General features: G+C 38.6%; 6 protein-coding genes across 8 annotated transcripts; 1 reads left to right on the top strand and 5 right to left on the bottom strand.

Moving 5' to 3' along the window:
- Positions 1-2,433: 2,433 nt before the first annotated feature.
- On the bottom strand, positions 2,434-3,884 carry LOC115025479 (cystatin-B-like). The gene is made up of 3 exons (XM_029457769.1): positions 3,726-3,884; positions 3,498-3,599; positions 2,434-2,888 (listed from the first exon to the last, which is right to left on the bottom strand). The coding sequence occupies exons 1-3, from the start codon at positions 3,864-3,866 to the stop codon at positions 2,760-2,762; spliced, it is 372 nt and encodes a 123-aa protein (XP_029313629.1). The 5' UTR covers positions 3,867-3,884; the 3' UTR covers positions 2,434-2,759.
- A 1,138-nt stretch (positions 3,885-5,022) lies between these two features.
- On the bottom strand, positions 5,023-7,326 carry LOC115025480 (cystatin-A-like). 2 transcript variants are annotated; one of them, XM_029457772.1, is made up of 4 exons: positions 7,302-7,326; positions 5,618-5,700; positions 5,433-5,531; positions 5,023-5,273 (listed from the first exon to the last, which is right to left on the bottom strand). In XM_029457772.1, exons 2-4 carry the CDS (start codon positions 5,687-5,689, stop codon positions 5,139-5,141), a joined length of 306 nt encoding a protein of 101 aa, XP_029313632.1. In that variant the 5' UTR covers positions 5,690-5,700; positions 7,302-7,326; the 3' UTR covers positions 5,023-5,138. The 2 variants fall into 2 exon arrangements, with proteins under 2 accessions (XP_029313632.1, XP_029313631.1); XM_029457771.1 differs by lacking the exon at positions 7,302-7,326 and having other exon boundaries at positions 5,618-5,755.
- Positions 7,327-8,885: 1,559 nt separating this feature from the next.
- On the bottom strand, positions 8,886-10,340 carry LOC115025534 (cystatin-B-like). The gene is made up of 3 exons (XM_029457863.1): positions 10,178-10,340; positions 9,950-10,051; positions 8,886-9,340 (listed from the first exon to the last, which is right to left on the bottom strand). Exons 1-3 carry the CDS (start codon positions 10,316-10,318, stop codon positions 9,212-9,214), a joined length of 372 nt encoding a protein of 123 aa, XP_029313723.1. The 5' UTR covers positions 10,319-10,340; the 3' UTR covers positions 8,886-9,211.
- Positions 8,886-16,380, bottom strand: LOC115025536 (cystatin-B-like). 2 transcript variants are annotated; one of them, XM_029457867.1, is made up of 4 exons: positions 16,227-16,380; positions 16,002-16,103; positions 15,414-15,521; positions 8,886-9,232 (listed from the first exon to the last, which is right to left on the bottom strand). In XM_029457867.1, exons 1-4 carry the CDS (start codon positions 16,290-16,292, stop codon positions 9,212-9,214), a joined length of 297 nt encoding a protein of 98 aa, XP_029313727.1. In that variant the 5' UTR covers positions 16,293-16,380; the 3' UTR covers positions 8,886-9,211. The 2 variants fall into 2 exon arrangements, with proteins under 2 accessions (XP_029313727.1, XP_029313725.1); XM_029457865.1 differs by lacking the exon at positions 8,886-9,232 and having other exon boundaries at positions 15,061-15,521.
- LOC115025535 (cystatin-A-like) lies at positions 11,474-12,166 on the bottom strand. The gene is made up of 3 exons (XM_029457864.1): positions 12,069-12,166; positions 11,884-11,982; positions 11,474-11,724 (listed from the first exon to the last, which is right to left on the bottom strand). Exons 1-3 carry the CDS (start codon positions 12,138-12,140, stop codon positions 11,590-11,592), a joined length of 306 nt encoding a protein of 101 aa, XP_029313724.1. The 5' UTR covers positions 12,141-12,166; the 3' UTR covers positions 11,474-11,589.
- LOC115025532 (thiosulfate:glutathione sulfurtransferase) lies at positions 16,310-18,891 on the top strand. Its single transcript, XM_029457862.1, has 5 exons — positions 16,310-16,326; positions 17,278-17,471; positions 17,935-18,057; positions 18,129-18,291; positions 18,593-18,891. The coding sequence occupies exons 2-5, from the start codon at positions 17,312-17,314 to the stop codon at positions 18,645-18,647; spliced, it is 501 nt and encodes a 166-aa protein (XP_029313722.1). The 5' UTR covers positions 16,310-16,326; positions 17,278-17,311; the 3' UTR covers positions 18,648-18,891.
- The last annotated feature ends 971 nt before the right edge of the window (positions 18,892-19,862 follow it).

Here is a 19,862-nt window from a genome sequence, read left to right as displayed (position 1 = left end):
ACACTCACTTTTTAATCTCATAAGAATTTCTGAAATGTTAAGAAAATGTTTCCTGGTTTGTGTATTCAGAACTCACAACATGAGAAGTTTAACACAAACTAAAGGGGTTTATTAACCTTTTTATTTATTCATTTGTAACTATTTCTTCCAGCCAACACAACATCTATTGTAGGAATCAGACTTCACAAAAAAAAGAAGCAAATGCTGCATTTAAAAACCACAAGAAATCTAGAGATTGTTTGAATTTTCAAATCCTTTTTATTTCTTGAGAAGGCAGTGCATTCAACTTGCTGCTTCCCAACACCAAATATATTTATCTCTCTGAGTGAATAGTATCAACATCAAATCATTTCAGGATAAAGAAGCAGAGCATTTTAATATGAGACTGCAGCCTGTAAGTATTTAACGCGCACGTGGGAAACGATGGAGACACCTGGAGAGGCGTGATTGGGAGGAACGGTCTAAACCTGAACGGTCGTTTGTTGTTGGACTTCTGTGCTAGTCATGGACTGGCCATAACAAACACCATGTTTGAACATAAGGATGTTCATACGTGTACGTGGTACCAGAGCACCCTAGGCCAAAGGTCAATGATCGATTTTGTGATTGTATCATCTGATCTGAGGCCGCATGTCTTGGACACTCGGGTGAAGAGAGGGGCAGAGCTGTCAACTGATCACCATCTGGTGGTGAGTTGGATCAAGGGGTGGGGGAAGACTCTGGACAGACCAGGTAAGCCCAAACGGGTAGTGCGGGTGAACTGGGAACGTCTAGAGGAAGACCCTGTCCGGGAGATCTTAAACTCATACCTCCGGCGGAGCTTTTCAGACATCCCTGTGGAGGTTGGGGGCATTGAACCTGAGTGGGCGATGTTCAAAACCTCTATTGCTGAAGCTGCGGTGAGGAGTTGTGGTCTCAAGGTCTTAGGTGCCTCAAGGGGCGGTAACCTTTGAAAACCGTGATGGACCCCAGTGGTCAGGGAAGCCGTTCGACTGAAGAAGGAGTCATTCTGGGTTATGTTATCCGGGAGGACTCTGGAAACAGTTGCAGGGTACCGACAGACTCGAAGGGCGGCATGGCAGAGGCAAAGCAGCGGGTGTGGGAGAAGTTCGGAGAAGCTATGGAGAAGGACTTTCGGTCGGCACCAAGGTGCTTCTGGAAAACCGTCTGAAACCTCAGGAGGGGGAAGCGGGGAACCATCCAAGCTGTGTACATCAAGGGTGGGACCCTGCTGACTTTGACTGAGAAGGTTATCGGGCGGTGGAAGGAGCACTTTGAGGAACTCCTGAATCCGACTAACACACCCTCTATGGTCGAGGCAGAGCTGGAAGCTGATGGGGGACCATCGTCAATTTCCCTGATGGAAGTCACTGAGGTAGTCAAACAACTCCACAGTGGCAAAGTCCGCAGGGGTTGATGAGATCCGTCCAGAAATGCTGAAGGCTTTGGGTGTTGAGGGGCTGTCTTGGTTGACACGCCTCGTCAACATTGCATGGAAGTCTGGGACAGTGCCTAGGGGGTGGCAGACCGGGGTGGTGGTTCCCCTATTTATATTTGTAGCTATCGTCTGATGTTACTTTGAAAACTCGTATTATAAAGTCACTTTTGTTCATAAATGTGACACAATTTGTGTTCTTCCGGTTCCATGAAGGGTTCACATTATCTGTTTTTGCAATGAAATGGTACTGAAACTATAAAAGGTACTCTATACTGACATATTGTAAAGATGCTGGTGGACGTTGGGCTTCTCTTACCGAGGTTTCCTTCACAAAATGCTGATGATATATAAAAAGCCACTTTATCTGCATATGTATTGGGATTAAAGTGGATTATTCTCCTTGAGGAAAGTGTTGAATTCATCCGACTTCCACCAGTTTAAGAAAGAAAGATTCTCACTGAACGCATTTGTGGCTGTAAAAACCAAAGTCAATGTCACAAAGTCCAAAAAACGCTGCTCCAAATCTCAAAAGTGATATTTCTGTTGAAAGCTATAAAATACAAAGTTCAAATATTGACAAAAAGTCACGAGTCAAAGGTTCAGATTGTAACTGCTTCCCTCAGATTATATCTGTGGTTTCACTAAACACACTCCTTAAAATCAAGATCAGGAAATACATTTGATAAATGATTCGCCCGACACATTTGGCATCATTAGAAACTTTGGGATCTCCACTCAGACGTGTAATAAAGTAATGTGGGTTTGAATAAAGTTGAAGTGCACAGCGTGAGTTTGTAAAGACACTGGCAGCTCAGTCCAAAATGTTAACGACAGTGAGTTGTACCCAGACGTTATTATTACCCCACACCTATCACATAAAGCAGACGGCAGCAATCTTAAGATCCATATCAGTCAACACTAAAACATCCAGTGATGAATAGACTTCAGTTTGTTTTAATTTCACAAACCCACAGAAAGAAAAGCAACACTTAATATCACAAAAAATCTGATTCTTTTATTCATTTATCTTGTACAAAATAGTTCCATGTAGACATACATTTTAATTCTTATTTGTAGTGGTGGGATGTAATGTTGTAGGTCAGGTCTTTACGATACTGGATGACTACATTTCCCTCAGGATTAATTAAGTATCTATCTACTTGCATCACGGTCTTCAGTATGATTATGTATATTAACACACGTTAGGAAAGGGAACTGCACACTGCATTGTTTAACACAATGAGCCAGGATCATTTGATCATAACTGGTTATGTTGAGACGGCAGCCACAGGCACTGAAGCTTTGTTTAGTTTAGGATCCGTTAGAAGTATTCAATAGGGTCCTGGTGGCTCTTGGAACACTGCATATCTGTCAGCTCCAGTTCTCCTCCATAACATGGGAGCTTTTTAGAAACACGCAGGTGAACGTGATCTTCTCCTCCCACGTGGATCTGCAAGGAAGTAAAAGTAAAGTGCTGAGTGCAGAATGTTTTTACTTCCGTGTTGAGATTATGTAGCCTGTGCTGCAAAGTATCACACATATAAATCAGCTTGTATGATGTTTACACAAAGTTAAATATAAGTTATTATACTGTACCACACGTACTAAGTCCCGACAGAGACAACAATATTATGTTCAAGGCTTAATATTTTTTTTAATTAAAAGGTAAATTACATGTTTAGCATGTAACAATGCAAAATAAAATGCTAAATTAAAAACTAAAAAACACCTAACCCAAAATGTTTTTCGTTTTCTACAGTGCTATATTCACTCTCTTTTAGCTCATTGTTTTGGTATCCACCAGCTTTTACATCACTAAGATGATTACAGTGCGAGCCAGCAAATCAAAACAATGGCTAAATGTATATAAACATTCATAGAAATAAGGGGATATTGATAATTCGCTGTGGGTTTGCCCTTATTCACTGTTTATATTAAAATATACTGAATATAACCCATTAAATCTCACTCTATTGTAGCAACAAAGTAAAAGTCGTTTCGGACCAATCCTCCCGGGCCTCCGTAGTTTTGCTGTTGCGCTTTTGTAAATAAGACTTACCTTGATGAAGTAGTTGGTCCCGGCCACTACCTGACTCGTGAAGCTCTTGGCTGTGAACATCTCATAAGTCTTGCCTGCTTTTGCCTCTGCATCGGCCTTTACCTGTGTGACAAAGACAAGAGAGCGACATTAACATGAAACCCAGGTGCTGCTCACTGTGTGGGAACAGTTTGAGGGAACAAAGTCAATGTTTATTAATAATAATAATAATAATAATCTTCTACTTACGCTATCACAGATCTTCTGGATTTCTTCGTCGGCTTCAGTTGCCGCTGAACACCCTCCACACATCATATTGGGGCCGTTTAAGGAGACAAACTTAAGGAGACAAACGAAAACGATGTAAGGTTTTGTCAGTAAGACATTCATTCAAGATGAGTCAGGAAATCACATGACTGTGTTTTGGATCATACCATTGTTGTAGGGGGGGTATTGTTTTTAAACGATGTCAAAAACCGACTAAAACAAAAGATAACGCGTCTGAGTTGTATCTACCGGTAAGAATTATTGTTATATTTATAGTGTTAACAGTTTAAAAGATAAGAAAGGAAGTTTCCTTGACTTGACAGATGTGTGCGTGTGTGTTCATGAGGAGTCCTCAGTGTTTCAGATGTTACAGTTTCATATTAGTGTTCTTTTAGTTTTTTAGTAGTTCTTTCTTGTTTTTTACACACAAAATATTAACATTTTGGTGTGTTGTGATTGCGTTAACCACAAGCCAGGAGGAAGAAGAGGAGGGCAACGCACACACCGATTTTCCACACATATAAGATAAAGCAGAACGTGAGTCAGATCCTTCAGAAGAGATTGTGCAATATTAAATTCTCAAGAACCTGGAGCAATGTCAGCAGCTGGTCAACACCTACAGTACACTCACCTCAACAATCATCTGTACGTAGGACTCACAGTAGTCCGTGCAGTATCATAAGTTATCATTGTACGTGTTAAATAAAGTGTCTGACTGGTGTGATCCTATCACAAGATTGTCGCTTTGCTTACCAACTTACTTACTTTACATACAATAATAACTTATACATCAGTCAACCTCTAGTTTATAACTATCCAAGCCTCCATAAGACACATTCATTTATAATTAATTGTAAGTCACGTCTTTGTTTTATGACTGTTGATATACTGCATCAGACAGCATTATGTGTGTTTAGTTATGAAGCATAATGAATGTATTATAACTCACTATGAATGCCACCATAATGTACTATAGATGTGGTCTTCACAGAAAGAGTTGGCAACATGTTTGAGTTATCAGCTCTCACAACATAAGAAGGTAAAACATCTATATTCTGGTTAGTTTGTTAAAACTTAAAGGGAGATTTCACTTGTTTTCATTCATTTGTAACTATTTCTTCCAGGCAAGACAACATTTATTTTAGAAATCAGATGACACCAAAGAAAAGTAAATGCTACATATAAAAACCACAGGAAATATATGAAGTTTTTATCCTGTTTTTTTATTATTTCTTTAGAAGGTTATGCATTCAACTTGCTGCTTCCCATCACCAAATATCTTTATGTGTGAATACATTGGAAATCAATGTCCAATCATTTCAGGATAAAGCAGCAGAGCATTTTAATACGAGACTGCAGCCTGTAAGTATTTCACTGTTGAAACAGGTTGTGTGATCAGTTTGGAAAAGGTACGAGGGGGAGCTCTTTGGTTCTCTGCTCCTCCACGCCGCACAGCTCAACCTTTTCTCCGCTGCACAGAAGTGGTTTGAAAACACTCAGATGGATGTAGTCCTCCACTCCAACAAAAACCTGCAGGAAAAAGAGGAAACATCTGAAAATATATTCATCTGAATCTTGTGTTTGACATTAGATTGAACTGGATGTCACAATTAATTCAACTTGTATATTATACAAAGACACACATCTGAGGCTTTTACACATTATTTGAAATCGCACAATGTTATTTACCTTGATGAGGAAGTTTTCTCCACCCACATGATTCCTGTATTTAACTGCTTTGTATTCCTCATAGCACTTGCCAGTCTTTACCTCCACAGCGCATTTCACCTGTATAATGAAATAAAATGTGATTTATATCCGGAAAGAGAGTTGTGCGTGTATGTTGTGAAGAATGAAGTTAAGTTGAAGCTCACCTGATTAGAAATGTCCTGAGTTTCCTCAGTGGCATCCTTTGTCTCACTCCAATCTCCAGGTGGGCAAGCCATTATCTCGAGGTCTGTAGAAGTTAACAGAGAAGTCAAGCGTTTGCTTTCAGCTGGTTATCAGATATATTTATACTGTGTAACTACCCCTGGATACAGGCTGGAAGGTGGCGCCAATACATGACATGTGGCTGGAGCTATGTGTGTTTGTTGTTGCTCATCCTTCATGAATTACTCCCCACATCCAGCTCAGTCTGTCACTTCCCAAAAGTTGTATGTTTCAAAATGCTAGTGTTGCTTCATGTCTGCTGCATGTTTAAATAGGCAACTGTTTGCTAGTTAGCCATATTAACTATATATATAAGTAAGTCAATTATACTATTATAAGGTGATAATATGTCAATGTGGTGTTACAGCTTGTTTCCACAGCCCTCTGGTGACTTGAGGGTTTAAAGAAACAGTCATTCCATGAAATAAATATAATACAGACAGAGTTTGATTAGCTTAGATTAGCCTAGCATAAAGGAAGAAACAGCTAGCTCTGTTTTTTACATCTACATACATAGTGACCGGCGATCTCTGGAGTGTTGTGGTGGTACGCCTTCCACCGTTGTGCCCCTAAGCAAGCACTTAACCCTGAGCTGCTCCAGGGAGACTGTCCCTGTAGTTAGTTCACTGTCGCTCTGGATAAGAGCATCTGCTAAATGACCTGTAGTGTAATAATGTAATGTAACAGTTCCTCACATAAAACCCACATGTTTACCAGCCGCTGGTATTGTTTTCTTGTTTAGTAGTATGCAAGAAATGCAATCGTCCACATCACTTACTCCTCAATTAGGGAGAGTTTCTTGGTCAGTACAGATGCAACATCTGATGAACCCCACGACACCTGATGTGCATGCAGTCATAGTGACGCATCAGTGCATATGTGGACACAGAGGTTAGTTTGATTTCAACATCATTCAAAAGAAAATCTTAATTAAATAATTTCACGACAAGATTGTGTGATACAGCACGAACCTGTGTGAAAACACTCAATACATCACTTTGGGCCATTTAAATAAATGTACTAGATGTAGAATTTCTTAGGTGAAAATATCTTCTTGAAAATACATTTGCTGGAAACAATGCGACAATCCAGTCACACTCAATTAAAAAACTTATTTTTTAGCGTTTAACCAGCATATTGCAATTATTGAATGTCTTTAACACACTATAAATCAGATATGCGCAGATGTAAGGACATTTTAAAGTGTGCATTCATTATTTTGTAGTATTTGTTCACAACTAACTCCTCCTGGCATCTGTAACTGGTCAAGAATAAATGTATGGTTTTAAAGCAGCTTGTGAATAAAGATGTATGTAGTAACAGTTAATAGATGCTCTAAGGATTTGTTCATGTGTGTAATAATCATGTATCATATGATTATAGCTACTATTCATCCTTCATAACTGTTCACACACCAGATAGGAATGCTTCATAGAAGAAGTTGTAATTAAAAAGCAACTAAACTCCATCTCGTGCTCGTAAACGAAGGAAATAACCCCTCCAGAACTTGCCTCAGAATAATCCCACATTTAAATTGTCTTCAGTATCAAAGTAATGCAGTGATAGTTGTCTGTATATACATGAGTACCTTACAAACAGAAACTGCTAATAGCTAATTCTGCTTACTTTTAATGGAGCCAATTTACTCAAATGTAAACAAATATAGGCGGAGCTACAAATAAAACGCGGGGCTCAGGTGGTGTCCCACAGCTTGTTTCCGGGTATGTTTTAGCACATAACACATTATGTAACAACAGTGTAATTTAGTGACAATTCAAACAGGTATATAAAAAGAAGAAATGCAATACACACGTTGAATATAATTGTATTTTACTAATTGACAAAAGGTGAATTCATGTCTACACCATAAGCTAGGCTACTTCAGATAATGACTGGCTTGTAATTCTTGTTTTGAACACTAGGTGGAGCCAAAGGTTATTCAAGAATGTATTTCCCTGTCTGCTCACAACCCCATTTAAGGATGATGTGCCTGTTTTACAGAGTGTGTCACTTATTCCTTGGTTATTAGTTTGCCTGGCATTGTCTTTGTTTAAGTTGCATCTTATATTAGCATCGACCACAGACTGTTCTGTGAAACATTAAACATTCGTCCCTCTCCCGGACAGACTAATCCTGCGAGACACAGAGTTAGACATTTTGAAACTGTGGAACCACAAACCACAAGCTGTCCTGAGATGTGTCAGCAGTATTTGTTCATCACGTCAATCACATCTGTCAGTATGATCTTGTGATACTGTTCCTCTTTGTTAATCACATGATGCTTGTTCCTACATATGATAATCTATAAAAGATGTTTGGCCGTGCATTCCTTTGTAGCTATCGTCTGATGTTACGTTGAAAACTCGTATTATAAAGTCACTTTTGTTCATAAATGTGACACAATTTGTGTTCTTCCGGTTCCATGAAGGGTTCACATTATCTGTTTTTGCAAAGAAATGGTACTGAAACTATAAAAGGTACTCTATACTGACATATTGTAAAGATGCTGGTGGACGTTGGGCTTCTCTTACCGAGGTTTCCTTCACAAAATGCTGATGATATATAAAAAGCCACTTTATCTGCATATGTATTTGGATTAAAGTGGATTATTCTCCTTGAGGAAAGTGTTGAATTCATCCGACTTCCACCAGTTTAAGAAAGAAAGATTCTCACTGAACGCATTTGTGGCTGTAAAAACCAAAGTCAATGTCACAAAGTCCCAAAAACGCTGCTCCAAATCTCAAAAGTGATATTTCTGTTGAAAGCTATAAAATACAAAGTTCAAATATTGACAAAAAGTCACGAGTCAAAGGTTCAGATTGTAACTGCTTCCCTCAGATTATATCTGTGGTTTCACTAAACACACTCCTTAAAATCAAGATCAGGAAATACATTTGATAAATGATTCGCCCGACACATTTGGCATCATTAGAAACTTTGGGATCTCCACTCAGACGTGTAATAAAGTAATGTGGGTTTGAATAAAGTTGAAGTGCACAGCGTGAGTTTGTAAAGACACTGGCAGCTCAGTCCAAAATGTTAACGACAGTGAGTTGTACCCAGACGTTATTATTACCCCACACCTATCACATAAAGCAGACGGCAGCAATCTTAAGATCCATATCAGTCAACACTAAAACATCCAGTGATGAATAGACTTCAGTTTGTTTTAATTTCACAAACCCACAGAAAGAAAAGCAACACTTAATATCACAACAAATCTGATTCTTTTATTCATTTATCTTGTACAAAATAGTTCCATGTAGACATACATTTTAATTCTTATTTGTAGTGGTGGGATGTAATGTTGTAGGTCAGGTCTTTACGATACTGGATGACTACATTTCCCTCAGGATTAATTAAGTATCTATCTACTTGCATCACGGTCTTCAGTATGATTATGTATATTAACACATGTTAGGAAAGGGAACTGCACACTGCATTGTTTAACACAATGAGCCAGGATCATTTGATCATAACTGGTTATGTTGAGACGGCAGCCACAGGCACTGAAGCTTTGTTTAGTTTAGGATCCGTTAGAAGTATTCAATAGGGTCCTGGTGGCTCTTGGAACACTGCATATCTGTCAGCTCCAGTTCTCCTCCATAACATGGGAGCTTTTTAGAAACACGCAGGTGAACGTGATCTTCTCCTCCCACGTGGATCTGCAAGGAAGTAAAAGTAAAGTGCTGAGTGCAGAATGTTTTTACTTCCGTGTTGAGATTATGTAGCCTGTGCTGCAAAGTATCACACATATAAATCAGCTTGTATGATGTTTACACAAAGTTAAATATAAGTTATTATACTGTACCACACGTACTAAGTCCCGACAGAGACAACAATATTATGTTCAAGGCTTAATATTTTTTTTAATTAAAAGGTAAATTACATGTTTAGCATGTAACAATGCAAAATAAAATGCTAAATTAAAAACTAAAAAACACCTAACCCAAAATGTTTTTCGTTTTCTACAGTGCTATATTCACTCTCTTTTAGCTCATTGTTTTGGTATCCACCAGCTTTTACATCACTAAGATGATTACAGTGCGAGCCAGCAAATCAAAACAATGGCTAAATGTATATAAACATTCATAGAAATAAGGGGATATTGATAATTCGCTGTGGGTTTGCCCTTATCCACTGTTTATATTAAAATATACTGAATATAACCCATTAAATCTCACTCTATTGTAGCAACAAAGTAAAAGTCGTTTCGGACCAATCCTCCCGGGCCTCCGTAGTTTTGCTGTTGCGCTTTTGTAAATAAGACTTACCTTGATGAAGTAGTTGGTCCCGGCCACTACCTGACTCGTGAAGCTCTTGGCTGTGAACATCTCATAAGTCTTGCCTGCTTTTGCCTCTGCATCGGCCTTTACCTGTGTGACAAAGACAAGAGAGCGACATTAACATGAAACCCAGGTGCTGCTCACTGTGTGGGAACAGTTTGAGGGAACAAAGTCAATGTTTATTAATAATAATAATAATAATAATCTTCTACTTACGCTATCACAGATCTTCTGGATTTCTTCGTCGGCTTCAGTTGCCGCTGAACACCCTCCACACTTCATATTGGGGCCGTTTAAGGAGACAAACTTAAGGAGACAAACGAAAACGATGTAAGGTTTTGTCAGTAAGACATTCATTCAAGATGAGTCAGGAAATCACATGACTGTGTTTTGGATCATACCATTGTTGTAGGGGGGGTATTGTTTTTAAATGATGTCAAAAACCGACTAAAACAAAAGATAACGCGTCTGAGTTGTATCTACCGGTAAGAATTATTGTTATATTTATAGTGTTAACAGTTTAAAAGATAAGAAAGGAAGTTTCCTTGACTTGACAGATGTGTGCGTGTGTGTTCATGAGGAGTCCTCAGTGTTTCAGATGTTACAGTTTCATATTAGTGTTCTTTTAGTTTTTTAGTAGTTCTTTCTTGTTTTTTACACACAAAATATTAACATTTTGGTGTGTTGTGATTGCGTTAACCACAAGCCAGGAGGGAGAAGAGGAGGGCAACGCACACACCGATTTTCCACACATATAAGATAAAGCAGAACGTGAGTCAGATCCTTCAGAAGAGATTGTGCAATATTAAATTCTCAAGAACCTGGAGCAATGTCAGCAGCTGGTCAACACCTACAGTACACTCACCTCAACAATCATCTGTAGTAGGACTCACAGTAGTCCGTGCAGTATCATAAGTTATCATTGTACGTGTTAAATAAAGTGTGTGACAGGTGTGATCCTATCACAAGATTGTCGCTTTGCTTACCAACTTACTTACTTTACATACAATAATAACTTATGCATCAGTCAACCTCTAGTTTATAACTATCCAAGCCTCCATAAGACACATTCATTTATAATTAATTGTAAGTCACATCTTTGTTTTATGACTGTTGATATACTGCATCAGACAGCATTATGTGTGTTTAGTCATGAAGCATAATGAATGTATTATAACTCACTATGAATGCCACCATAATGTACTATAGATGTGGTCTTCACAGAAAGAGTTGGCAACATGTTTGAGTTATCAGCTCTCACAACATAAGAAGGTAAAACATCTATATTCTGGTTAGTTTGTTAAAACTTAAAGGGAGATTTCACTTGTTTTCATTCATTTGTAACTATTTCTTCCAGGCAAGACAACATTTATTTTAGAAATCAGATGACACCAAAGAAACGTAAATGCTACATATAAAAACCACAGGAAATATATGAAGTTTTTATCCTGTTTTTTTATTATTTCTTTAGAAGGTTATGCATTCAACTTGCTGCTTCCCATCACCAAATATCTTTATGTGTGAATACATTGGAAATCAATGTCCAATCATTTCAGGATAAAGCAGCAGAGCATTTTAATACGAGACTGCAGCCTGTAAGTATTTCACTGTTGAAACAGGTTGTGTGATCAGTTTGGAAAAGGTACGAGGGGGAGCTCTTTGGTTCTCTGCTCCTCCACGCCGCACAGCTCAACCTTTTCTCCGCTGCACAGAAGTGGTTTGAAAACACTCAGATGGATGTAGTCCTCCACTCCAACAAAAACCTGCAGGAAAAAGAGGAAACATCTGAAAATATATTCATCTGAATCTTGTGTTTGACATTAGATTGAACTGGATGTCACAATTAATTCAACTTGTATATTATACAAAGACACACATCTGAGGCTTTTACACATTATTTGAAATCGCACAATGTTATTTACCTTGATGAGGAAGTTTTCTCCACCCACATGATTCCTGTATTTAACTGCTTTGTATTCCTCATAGCACTTGCCAGTCTTTACCTCCACAGCGCATTTCACCTGTATAATGAAATAAAATGTGATTTATATCCGGAAAGAGAGTTGTGCGTGTATGTTGTGAAGAATGAAGTTAAGTTGAAGCTCACCTGATTAGAAATGTCCTGAGTTTCCTCAGTGGCATCCTTTGTCTCACTCCAATCTCCAGGTGGGCAAGCCATTATCTCGAGGTCTGTAGAAGTTAACAGAGAAGTCAAGCATTTGCTTTCAGCTGGTTATCAGATATATTTATACTGTGTAACTACCCCTGGATACAGGCTGGAAGGTGGCGCCAATACATGACATGTGGCTGGAGCTATGTGTGTTTGTTGTTGCTCATCCTTCATGAATTACTCCCCACATCCAGCTCAGTCTGTCACTTCCCAAAAGTTGTATGTTTCAAAATGCTAGTGTTGCTTCATGTCTGCTGCATGTTTAAATAGGCAACTGTTTGCTAGTTAGCCATATTAACTATATATATAAGTAAGTCAATTATACTATTATAAGGTGATAATATGTCAATGTGGTGTTACAGCTTGTTTCCACAGCCCTCTGGTGACTTGAGGGTTTAAAGAAACAGTCATTCCATGAAATAAATATAATACAGACAGAGTTTGATTAGCTTAGATTAGCCTAGCATAAAGGAAGAAACAGCTAGCTCTGTTTTTTACATCTACATACATAGTGACCGGCGATCTCTGGAGTGTTGTGGTGGTACGCCTTCCACCGTTGTGCCCCTAAGCAAGCACTTAACCCTGAGCTGCTCCAGGGAGACTGTCCCTGTAGTTAGTTCACTGTCGCTCTGGATAAGAGCATCTGCTAAATGACCTGTAGTGTAATAATGTAATGTAACAGTTCCTCACATAAAACCCACATGTTTACCAGCCGCTGGTATTGTTTTCTTGTTTAGTAGTATGCAAGAAATGCAATCGTCCACATCACTTACTCCTCAATTAGGGAGAGTTTCTTGGTCAGTACAGATGCAACATCTGATGAACCCCACGACACCTGATGTGCATGCAGTCATAGTGACGCATCAGTGCATATGTGGACACAGAGGTTAGTTTGATTTCAACATCATTCAAAAGAAAATCTTAATTAAATAATTTCACGACAAGATTGTGTGATACAGCACGAACCTGTGTGAAAACACTCAATACATCACTTTCGGCCATTTAAAGAAATGTACTAGATGTAGAATTTCTTAGGTGAAAATATCTTCTTGAAAATACATTTGCTGGAAACAATGCAACAATCCAGTCACACTCAATTAAAAAACTTCTTTTTTAGCGTTTAACCAGCATATTGCAATTATTGAATGTCTTTAACACACTATAAATCAGATATGCGCAGATGTAAGGACATTTTAAAGTGTGCATTCATTATTTTGTAGTATTTATTCACAACTAACTCCTCCTGGCATCTGTAACTGGTCAAGAATAAATGTATGGTTTTAAAGCAGCTTGTGAATAAAGATGTATGTAGTAACAGTTAATAGATGCTCTAAGGATTTGTTCATGTGTGTAATAATCATGCATCATATGATTATAGCTACTATTCATCCTTCATAACTGTTCACACACCAGATAGGAATGCTTCATAGAAGAAGTTGTAATTAAAAAGCAACTAAACTCCATCTCATTATGTAACAACAGTGTAATTTAGTGACAATTCAAACAGGTATATAAAAAGAAGAAATGCAATACACACGTTGAATATAATTGTATTTTACTAATTGACAAAAGGTGAATTCATGTCTACACCATAAGCTAGGCTACTTCAGATAATGACTGGCTTGTAATTCTTGTTTTGAACACTAGGTGGAGCCAAAGGTTATTCAAGAATGTATTTCCCTGTCTGCTCACAACCCCATTTAAGGATGATGTGCCTGTTTTACAGAGTGTGTCACTTATTCCTTGGTTATTAGTTTGCCTGGCATTGTCTTTGTTTAAGTTGCATCTTATATTAGCATCGACCACAGACTGTTCTGTGAAACATTAAACATTCGTCCCTCTCCCGGACAGACTAATCCTGCGAAACACAGAGTTAGACATTTTGAAACTGTGGAACCACAAACCACAAGCTGTCCTGAGATGTGTCAGCAGTATTTGTTCATCACGTCAATCACATCTGTCAGTATGATCTTGTGATACTGTTCCTCTTTGTTAATCACATGATGCTTGTTCCTACATATGATAATCTATAAAAGATGTTTGGCCGTGCATTCCTTTGTAGCTATCGTCTGATGTTACGTTGAAAACTCGTATTATAAAGTCACTTTTGTTCATAAATGTGACACAATTTGTGTTCTTCCGGTTCCATGAAGGGTTCACATTATCTGTTTTTGCAAAGAAATGGTACTGAAACTATAAAAGGTACTCTATACTGACATATTGTAAAGATGCTGGTGGACGTTGGGCTTCTCTTACCGAGGTTTCCTTCACAAAATGCTGATGATATATAAAAAGCCACTTTATCTGCATATGTATTGGGATTAAAGTGGATTATTCTCCTTGAGGAAAGTGTTGAATTCATCCGACTTCCACCAGTTTAAGAAAGAAAGATTCTCACTGAACGCATTTGTGGCTGTAAAAACCAAAGTCAATGTCACAAAGTCCCAAAAACGCTGCTCCAAATCTCAAAAGTGATATTTCTGTTGAAAGCTATAAAATACAAAGTTCAAATATTGACAAAAAGTCACGAGTCAAAGGTTCAGATTGTAACTGCTTCCTTCAGATTATATCTGTGGTTTCACTAAACACACTCCTTAAAATCAAGATCAGGAAATACATTTGATAAATGATTCGCCCGACACATTTGGCATCATTAGAAACTTTGGGATCTCCACTCAGACGTGTAATAAAGTAATGTGGGTTTGAATAAAGTTGAAGTGCACAGCGTGAGTTTGTAAAGACACTGGCAGCTCAGTCCAAAATGTTAACGACAGTGAGTTGTACCCAGACGTTATTATTACCCCACACCTATCACATAAAGCAGACGGCAGCAATCTTAAGATCCATATCAGTCAACACTAAAACATCCAGTGATGAATAGACTTCAGTTTGTTTTAATTTCACAAACCCACAGAAAGAAAAGCAACACTTAATATCACAACAAATCTGATTCTTTTATTCATTTATCTTGTACAAAATAGTTCCATGTAGACATACATTTTAATTCTTATTTGTAGTGGTGGGATGTAATGTTGTAGGTCAGGTCTTTACGATACTGGATGACTACATTTCCCTCAGGATTAATTAAGTATCTATCTACTTGCATCACGGTCTTCAGTATGATTATGTATATTAACACATGTTAGGAAAGGGAACTGCACACTGCATTGTTTAACACAATGAGCCAGGATCATTTGATCATAACTGGTTATGTTGAGACGGCAGCCACAGGCACTGAAGCTTTGTTTAGTTTAGGATCCGTTAGAAGTATTCAATAGCGTCCTGGTGGCTCTTGGAACACTGTATTCCTGTCAGCTCTGGTTCTTTTCCTGTATGTGGGAGACTTTTAAAAACACGCAGGTGAACGTGATCTTCTCCTCCCACGTGGACCTGCAAGGAAGTAAAAGTAAAGTTTCAGGAGATCTTGGAGGCAGCGGAACCAAGCTGTAAACACAACACTGATTTTCATCTGTATCTAACCTCCAGCAGACAAGGAGCAACGTTAGCGATTAGTTCTGTCATGTTGCCCTGAAGAATGGAAGTCTAATATGCAATCTTGTGTAAAGAAAATAATTGACTACAGTCGCTTTAACTCTCACTTGATCAAAGTCGCAGCTTTTACATCACTAAGATGATTACAGTGCGAGCCAGCAAATCAAAACAATGACTAAATGTATATAAACATTCATAGAAATAAGGGGATATTGATAATTCGCTGTGGGTTTGCCCTTATCCACTGTTTATATTAAAATATACTGAATATAACCCATTAAATCTCACTCTATTGTAGCAACAAAGTAAAAGTCGTTTCGGACCAATCCTCCCGGGCCTCCGTAGTTTTGCTGTTGCGCTTTTGTAAATAAGACTTACCTTGATGAAGTAGTTGGTCCCGGCCACTACCTGACTCGTGAAGCTCTTGGCTGTGAACATCTCATAAGTCTTGCCTGCTTTTGCCTCTGCATCGGCCTTTACCTGTGTGACAAAGACAAGAGAGCGACATTAACATGAAACCCAGGTGCTGCTCACTGTGTGGGAACAGTTTGAGGGAACAAAGTCAATGTTTATTAATAATAATAATAATAATCTTCTACTTACGCTATCACAGATCTTCTGGATTTCTTCGTTGGCTTCAGTTGCCGCGTTACACCCTCCACACATCATATTGGGGCCGTTTAAGGAGACAAACGAAAACGATGTAAGGTTTTGTCAGTAAGACATTCATTCAAGATGAGTCAGGAAATCACATGACTGTTTTGGATCATACCATTGTTGTAGGGGGGGTATTGTTTTTAAATGATGTCAAAAACCGACTAAAACAAAAGATAACGCGTCTGAGTTGTATCTACCGGTAAGAATTATTGTTATATTTATAGTGTTAATAGTTTAAAAGATAAGAAAGGAAGTTTACTTAAATATATATTTTATATATCTCTTTGTTGTCCCTCTTTACAGGGAATATGGTTTAGTCCAACGCGTGGCTGTGTTTGCGTACGACAGCTCAAACTGCTGGAAAGTCACAAGATCTGTCTGAAACCTGGTAAAAGTGTGGGTTTGGAGATTTTGAGGATCAAAGTTATCCAAACACCTCCATCAGCTTCTCTTGTTTTCTTGCATTTCCTCTTTTTACAGTTATTTTTGCTGTGGAGCAAATAAAGAGAGCTGGCTGAACCGCACCCTCTCTATCTTAAAACAATCTTCCCATGCATTCACTAAACAGCTTTTATGACAGTTGATAATTAATTAAGTTTCTAGGATAATAGATGTGTCTTTAAAAAAACAAACAACTTTGACAGGCTATAAATCATTCAACAGGCCGGAGGTGATAATTAATCTTTTACTTTATTCAAATACAATTGTGAGATACTTGAACTTGACTTGAGTATTCTCGAGGCTATTTGCATTGTAGGCTACAAGTTGGAACAAGTAGGCTACTCAGATGTGCTTACAGTAAGTGAAATTATAATGCCACAGTGTAGAAACACTCATTAGGCAGAATGGCTAATAATTATATATGCAACAATGTGGGGCTCATTTAAATTACTTCATACAGTCATACATTATACTTCTTGTTTTTTTAATTATGAATATGACCATAACCTTTCCAACCTGAAGATGGCATCAAATGTTTTCTGTGGGACATTTAAAGGTAGAAGAAGAAAGACGTGTGCACGTGACGCGTCATGCACGGGGCTCCTCTCTGCACGATGCTTTCTTACCTGCTGTCTCGAAGTTTCTGCCAGGTGGTTGCGGAAGTAAACCGCAGGTCTTACCCGACCTGTGGCTCAGCTTTACGGGCTTTTACAACCTCGAGTCCCAAATTCGAAGAAGCATCCGAAAATGGTAAAAACAAAACAACAACAACCCCTGAGAAATGTAGCTTTAAAGTGCTATTTGCGTGCTTATCACTGTAAACAATGTTGTTTATGGCATTATGAGAGGATGCCGTTGCACACTGAATGGCCTGCAGTGTGTTGCATGTGATTGTTTGAAACACAGTTTGGTTGACTCTGTGTTTGTAAGTAGGAGGTAAACGGTCTAGTTCAGGGGCCACAGAGAACAGTTTAACCCAGGATGTGCTAGCCTGGGTTAAACTGTTCAATTGTTAAGATGTGTTGATTTATTCTAACATTGGTTGAGAGTTAAAGTTTAATTGAATACCTCTGCTCTAGTTTAATTAACACAGGTTAAATCAATAGGTGGTGAGTCTCTAGGTTTTTACGACCATCAGTAAAAAGAATCAAATTAGCAAAGGGGGAATCTTAACTTTATACTTAAAGTGTAATCTGTTATGTTTCTCCCTCAGCTTCAGTGGTGACCTACTCGGAGCTTAAGACCATGCTGTCCAACCGAGACATTCAGCTGTTTGATGTGAGGAATCCGGATGAATACCAGGCTGGACGTATTCCAGATGCCGTCAACATCCCATGTAAGTGTTGCCACAAGAGAAAAGAGGGTCTGTCTTTGGGTTTTTACTCTCATACTTCTTCTGGATATCAGTGGGCAACCTGGAAGAGTCTCTGAAGCTGTCCCCAGAGCCGTTTCAGCAGAAATTTGAAGCGAAGGCTCCTGGGAAAGAAGACGACAACATCGTGTTTCACTGCAGAAGTGGCAAGAGGAGCTCCAAAGCGCTGGACATCGCCCGTCAGCTGGGATTTAGCAGGTAAATAACAGCAGATGCACCTGTAGTCCAACTATTACATAACCCATTAAAGGTCAAAGGGGACGGTTACTTTAAAACTCAACAGTTTAAACTCTCTGATTTCCATCATGTGGGACAGTGCTGAACCCCAACATGTGCTGTAGTGGAGAGAAGTAGCACACTTGTGTGTTATTTAATCATTAATCAGCCCTGGTGCTGCGACTAGAGTACAATGTCCTCGGGCACGGATTTGGTCTGTTGAACGCCGGATGACCTTTTAGATACGAGACTAAGCGCTTCTCTTTATGCTTGTGTTCCTCAGGTCCAGACATTATGAAGGAGGTTACAGCGAGTGGGCTGAGAAGGAAGGGAGATGAACCCGGGGCTGAATTCTTGCTTTACTTCCACAGTTTAATTTAGAAATGCAGCTAATACAAAATGATAAATGAGCGACATTCAGCTACACGTTAGATTCACATGAACAGTTTCTTTATTACATATTAACTACGACTTTATAGGTAAATACCACTTTAAAGTTGTGCATGTGCTGTGTAACCTTTTTATTCAACCTGATTTAATGTGAAGGTGCTTGATGTTTATTAAATTCTATACAAATCTCAACATGTCTTTGTACGTTTTTGTAGACATTTAAAAAAATGTGTTTTTTATGTTGTGATTGTCGTACCTTATTGTTTTATTAGTTTTGCATTAAATGTACCATTAAAAAAAGAAACATCAACAATAAATACAGGCATTATTTAATCATGAATTAATAAACTGTTTTAATTAGCTTTTTTTATTTATTTCCCCTTTTTTTTAAATTATCTTTCACTTTTTTAAATACGTTTTTAATTTAAAATAACTCTGGGCTCCGTAAGTCGTAAAGTTTTAATGAAAATGTATGAGTTTGGGAAGTAGAGAGCGTACGACTGGATGAACAAGACTTAGATTACACTGCACGAGTTGTGTGCGCTTGTTTTGATGTAGTTCGGCTGTTAATAAGCGCCGATTTATTTATTTAAATTAAGAAAGAATTAAGATTCTTCCTCTAGTTCCTTTTTGGGAGAGTGGTGCCCATTCACGGTTTTTTATTTGCACACAGACATTCGAACATACAGATTTAAGACCTGCTTTGAATTCGCTTGTGAGTTTGTGTGGGATGAAAGCAGTTGGATCCCTGGACCAGTAGGTGGCAGCAAGATTTCAACCAAGTCTGAAAATATTTATCTCTATTATTCCAACCATTGTCCTTTATCATTAGTGTAGCGGTGCCCTCTCAGGCACTGACCTTCACAAAGGTGTGTGTCCTGTGAGTAACAGCTCCATGAGCAGCTGTCAGGATCCCAGTCTGCACAAGGACCATAGGTGCCTCATTCAGAGGGATAGCAGCTCCCACTTCACCTTCACCCTCCATCCTGTCCACTCGCATCAGGGCTATTTGCAAACCATCAACATTACTGTGTGTGTGTGTGTGTGTGTGTGTGTGTGTGTGTGTGTGTGTGTGTGTGTGTGTGTGTGTGTGTGTGTGTGTGTGTGTGTGTAGGAATTAATGATCTTCTCAGTAACCATGAAAAAGGAGCTTGGACGTGCCT

The sequence above is a fragment of the Cottoperca gobio genome, chromosome 20 (genome assembly GCF_900634415.1).
Source record: "Cottoperca gobio chromosome 20, fCotGob3.1, whole genome shotgun sequence".
In the NCBI taxonomy this organism is placed as follows: domain Eukaryota; kingdom Metazoa; phylum Chordata; class Actinopteri; order Perciformes; family Bovichtidae; genus Cottoperca; species Cottoperca gobio.
This window is presented reverse-complemented; position numbering and strand designations above follow the sequence as displayed.

What these genes read in the sequence shown, in the direction of transcription:
- LOC115025479 (XM_029457769.1), bottom strand. Translation starts at nt 3,866, where the DNA reads ATGAATGTCTTACTGACAAAACCTTACATCGTTTTCGTTTGTCTCCTT. An exon ending in TCCAGAAGATCTGTGATAGC is followed by an intron (nt 3,600 to 3,725) that starts GTAAGTAGAAGA and finishes TTTGTCACACAG; the next exon opens with GTAAAGGCCGATGCAGAGGC. An exon ending in GGACCAACTACTTCATCAAG is followed by an intron (nt 2,889 to 3,497) that starts GTAAGTCTTATT and finishes ACTTCCTTGCAG; the next exon opens with ATCCACGTGGGAGGAGAAGA.
- LOC115025480 (XM_029457772.1), bottom strand. Translation starts at nt 5,689, where the DNA reads ATGGCTTGCCCACCTGGAGATTGGAGTGAGACAAAGGATGCCACTGAG. An exon ending in CTCAGGACATTTCTAATCAG is followed by an intron (nt 5,532 to 5,617) that starts GTGAGCTTCAAC and finishes TTCATTATACAG; the next exon opens with GTGAAATGCGCTGTGGAGGT. An exon ending in GAGAAAACTTCCTCATCAAG is followed by an intron (nt 5,274 to 5,432) that starts GTAAATAACATT and finishes TTTTTCCTGCAG; the next exon opens with GTTTTTGTTGGAGTGGAGGA.
- LOC115025534 (XM_029457863.1), bottom strand. Translation starts at nt 10,318, where the DNA reads ATGAATGTCTTACTGACAAAACCTTACATCGTTTTCGTTTGTCTCCTT. An exon ending in TCCAGAAGATCTGTGATAGC is followed by an intron (nt 10,052 to 10,177) that starts GTAAGTAGAAGA and finishes TTTGTCACACAG; the next exon opens with GTAAAGGCCGATGCAGAGGC. An exon ending in GGACCAACTACTTCATCAAG is followed by an intron (nt 9,341 to 9,949) that starts GTAAGTCTTATT and finishes ACTTCCTTGCAG; the next exon opens with ATCCACGTGGGAGGAGAAGA.
- LOC115025535 (XM_029457864.1), bottom strand. Translation starts at nt 12,140, where the DNA reads ATGGCTTGCCCACCTGGAGATTGGAGTGAGACAAAGGATGCCACTGAG. An exon ending in CTCAGGACATTTCTAATCAG is followed by an intron (nt 11,983 to 12,068) that starts GTGAGCTTCAAC and finishes TTCATTATACAG; the next exon opens with GTGAAATGCGCTGTGGAGGT. An exon ending in GAGAAAACTTCCTCATCAAG is followed by an intron (nt 11,725 to 11,883) that starts GTAAATAACATT and finishes TTTTTCCTGCAG; the next exon opens with GTTTTTGTTGGAGTGGAGGA.
- LOC115025536 (XM_029457867.1), bottom strand. Translation starts at nt 16,292, where the DNA reads ATGATGTGTGGAGGGTGTAACGCGGCAACTGAAGCCAACGAAGAAATC. An exon ending in TCCAGAAGATCTGTGATAGC is followed by an intron (nt 16,104 to 16,226) that starts GTAAGTAGAAGA and finishes TTTGTCACACAG; the next exon opens with GTAAAGGCCGATGCAGAGGC. An exon ending in GGACCAACTACTTCATCAAG is followed by an intron (nt 15,522 to 16,001) that starts GTAAGTCTTATT and finishes ACTTCCTTGCAG; the next exon opens with GTCCACGTGGGAGGAGAAGA.
- LOC115025532 (XM_029457862.1), top strand. Translation starts at nt 17,312, where the DNA reads ATGCACGGGGCTCCTCTCTGCACGATGCTTTCTTACCTGCTGTCTCGA. An exon ending in CGAAGAAGCATCCGAAAATG is followed by an intron (nt 17,472 to 17,934) that starts GTAAAAACAAAA and finishes TTTCTCCCTCAG; the next exon opens with CTTCAGTGGTGACCTACTCG. An exon ending in CGTCAGCTGGGATTTAGCAG is followed by an intron (nt 18,292 to 18,592) that starts GTAAATAACAGC and finishes TGTGTTCCTCAG; the next exon opens with GTCCAGACATTATGAAGGAG.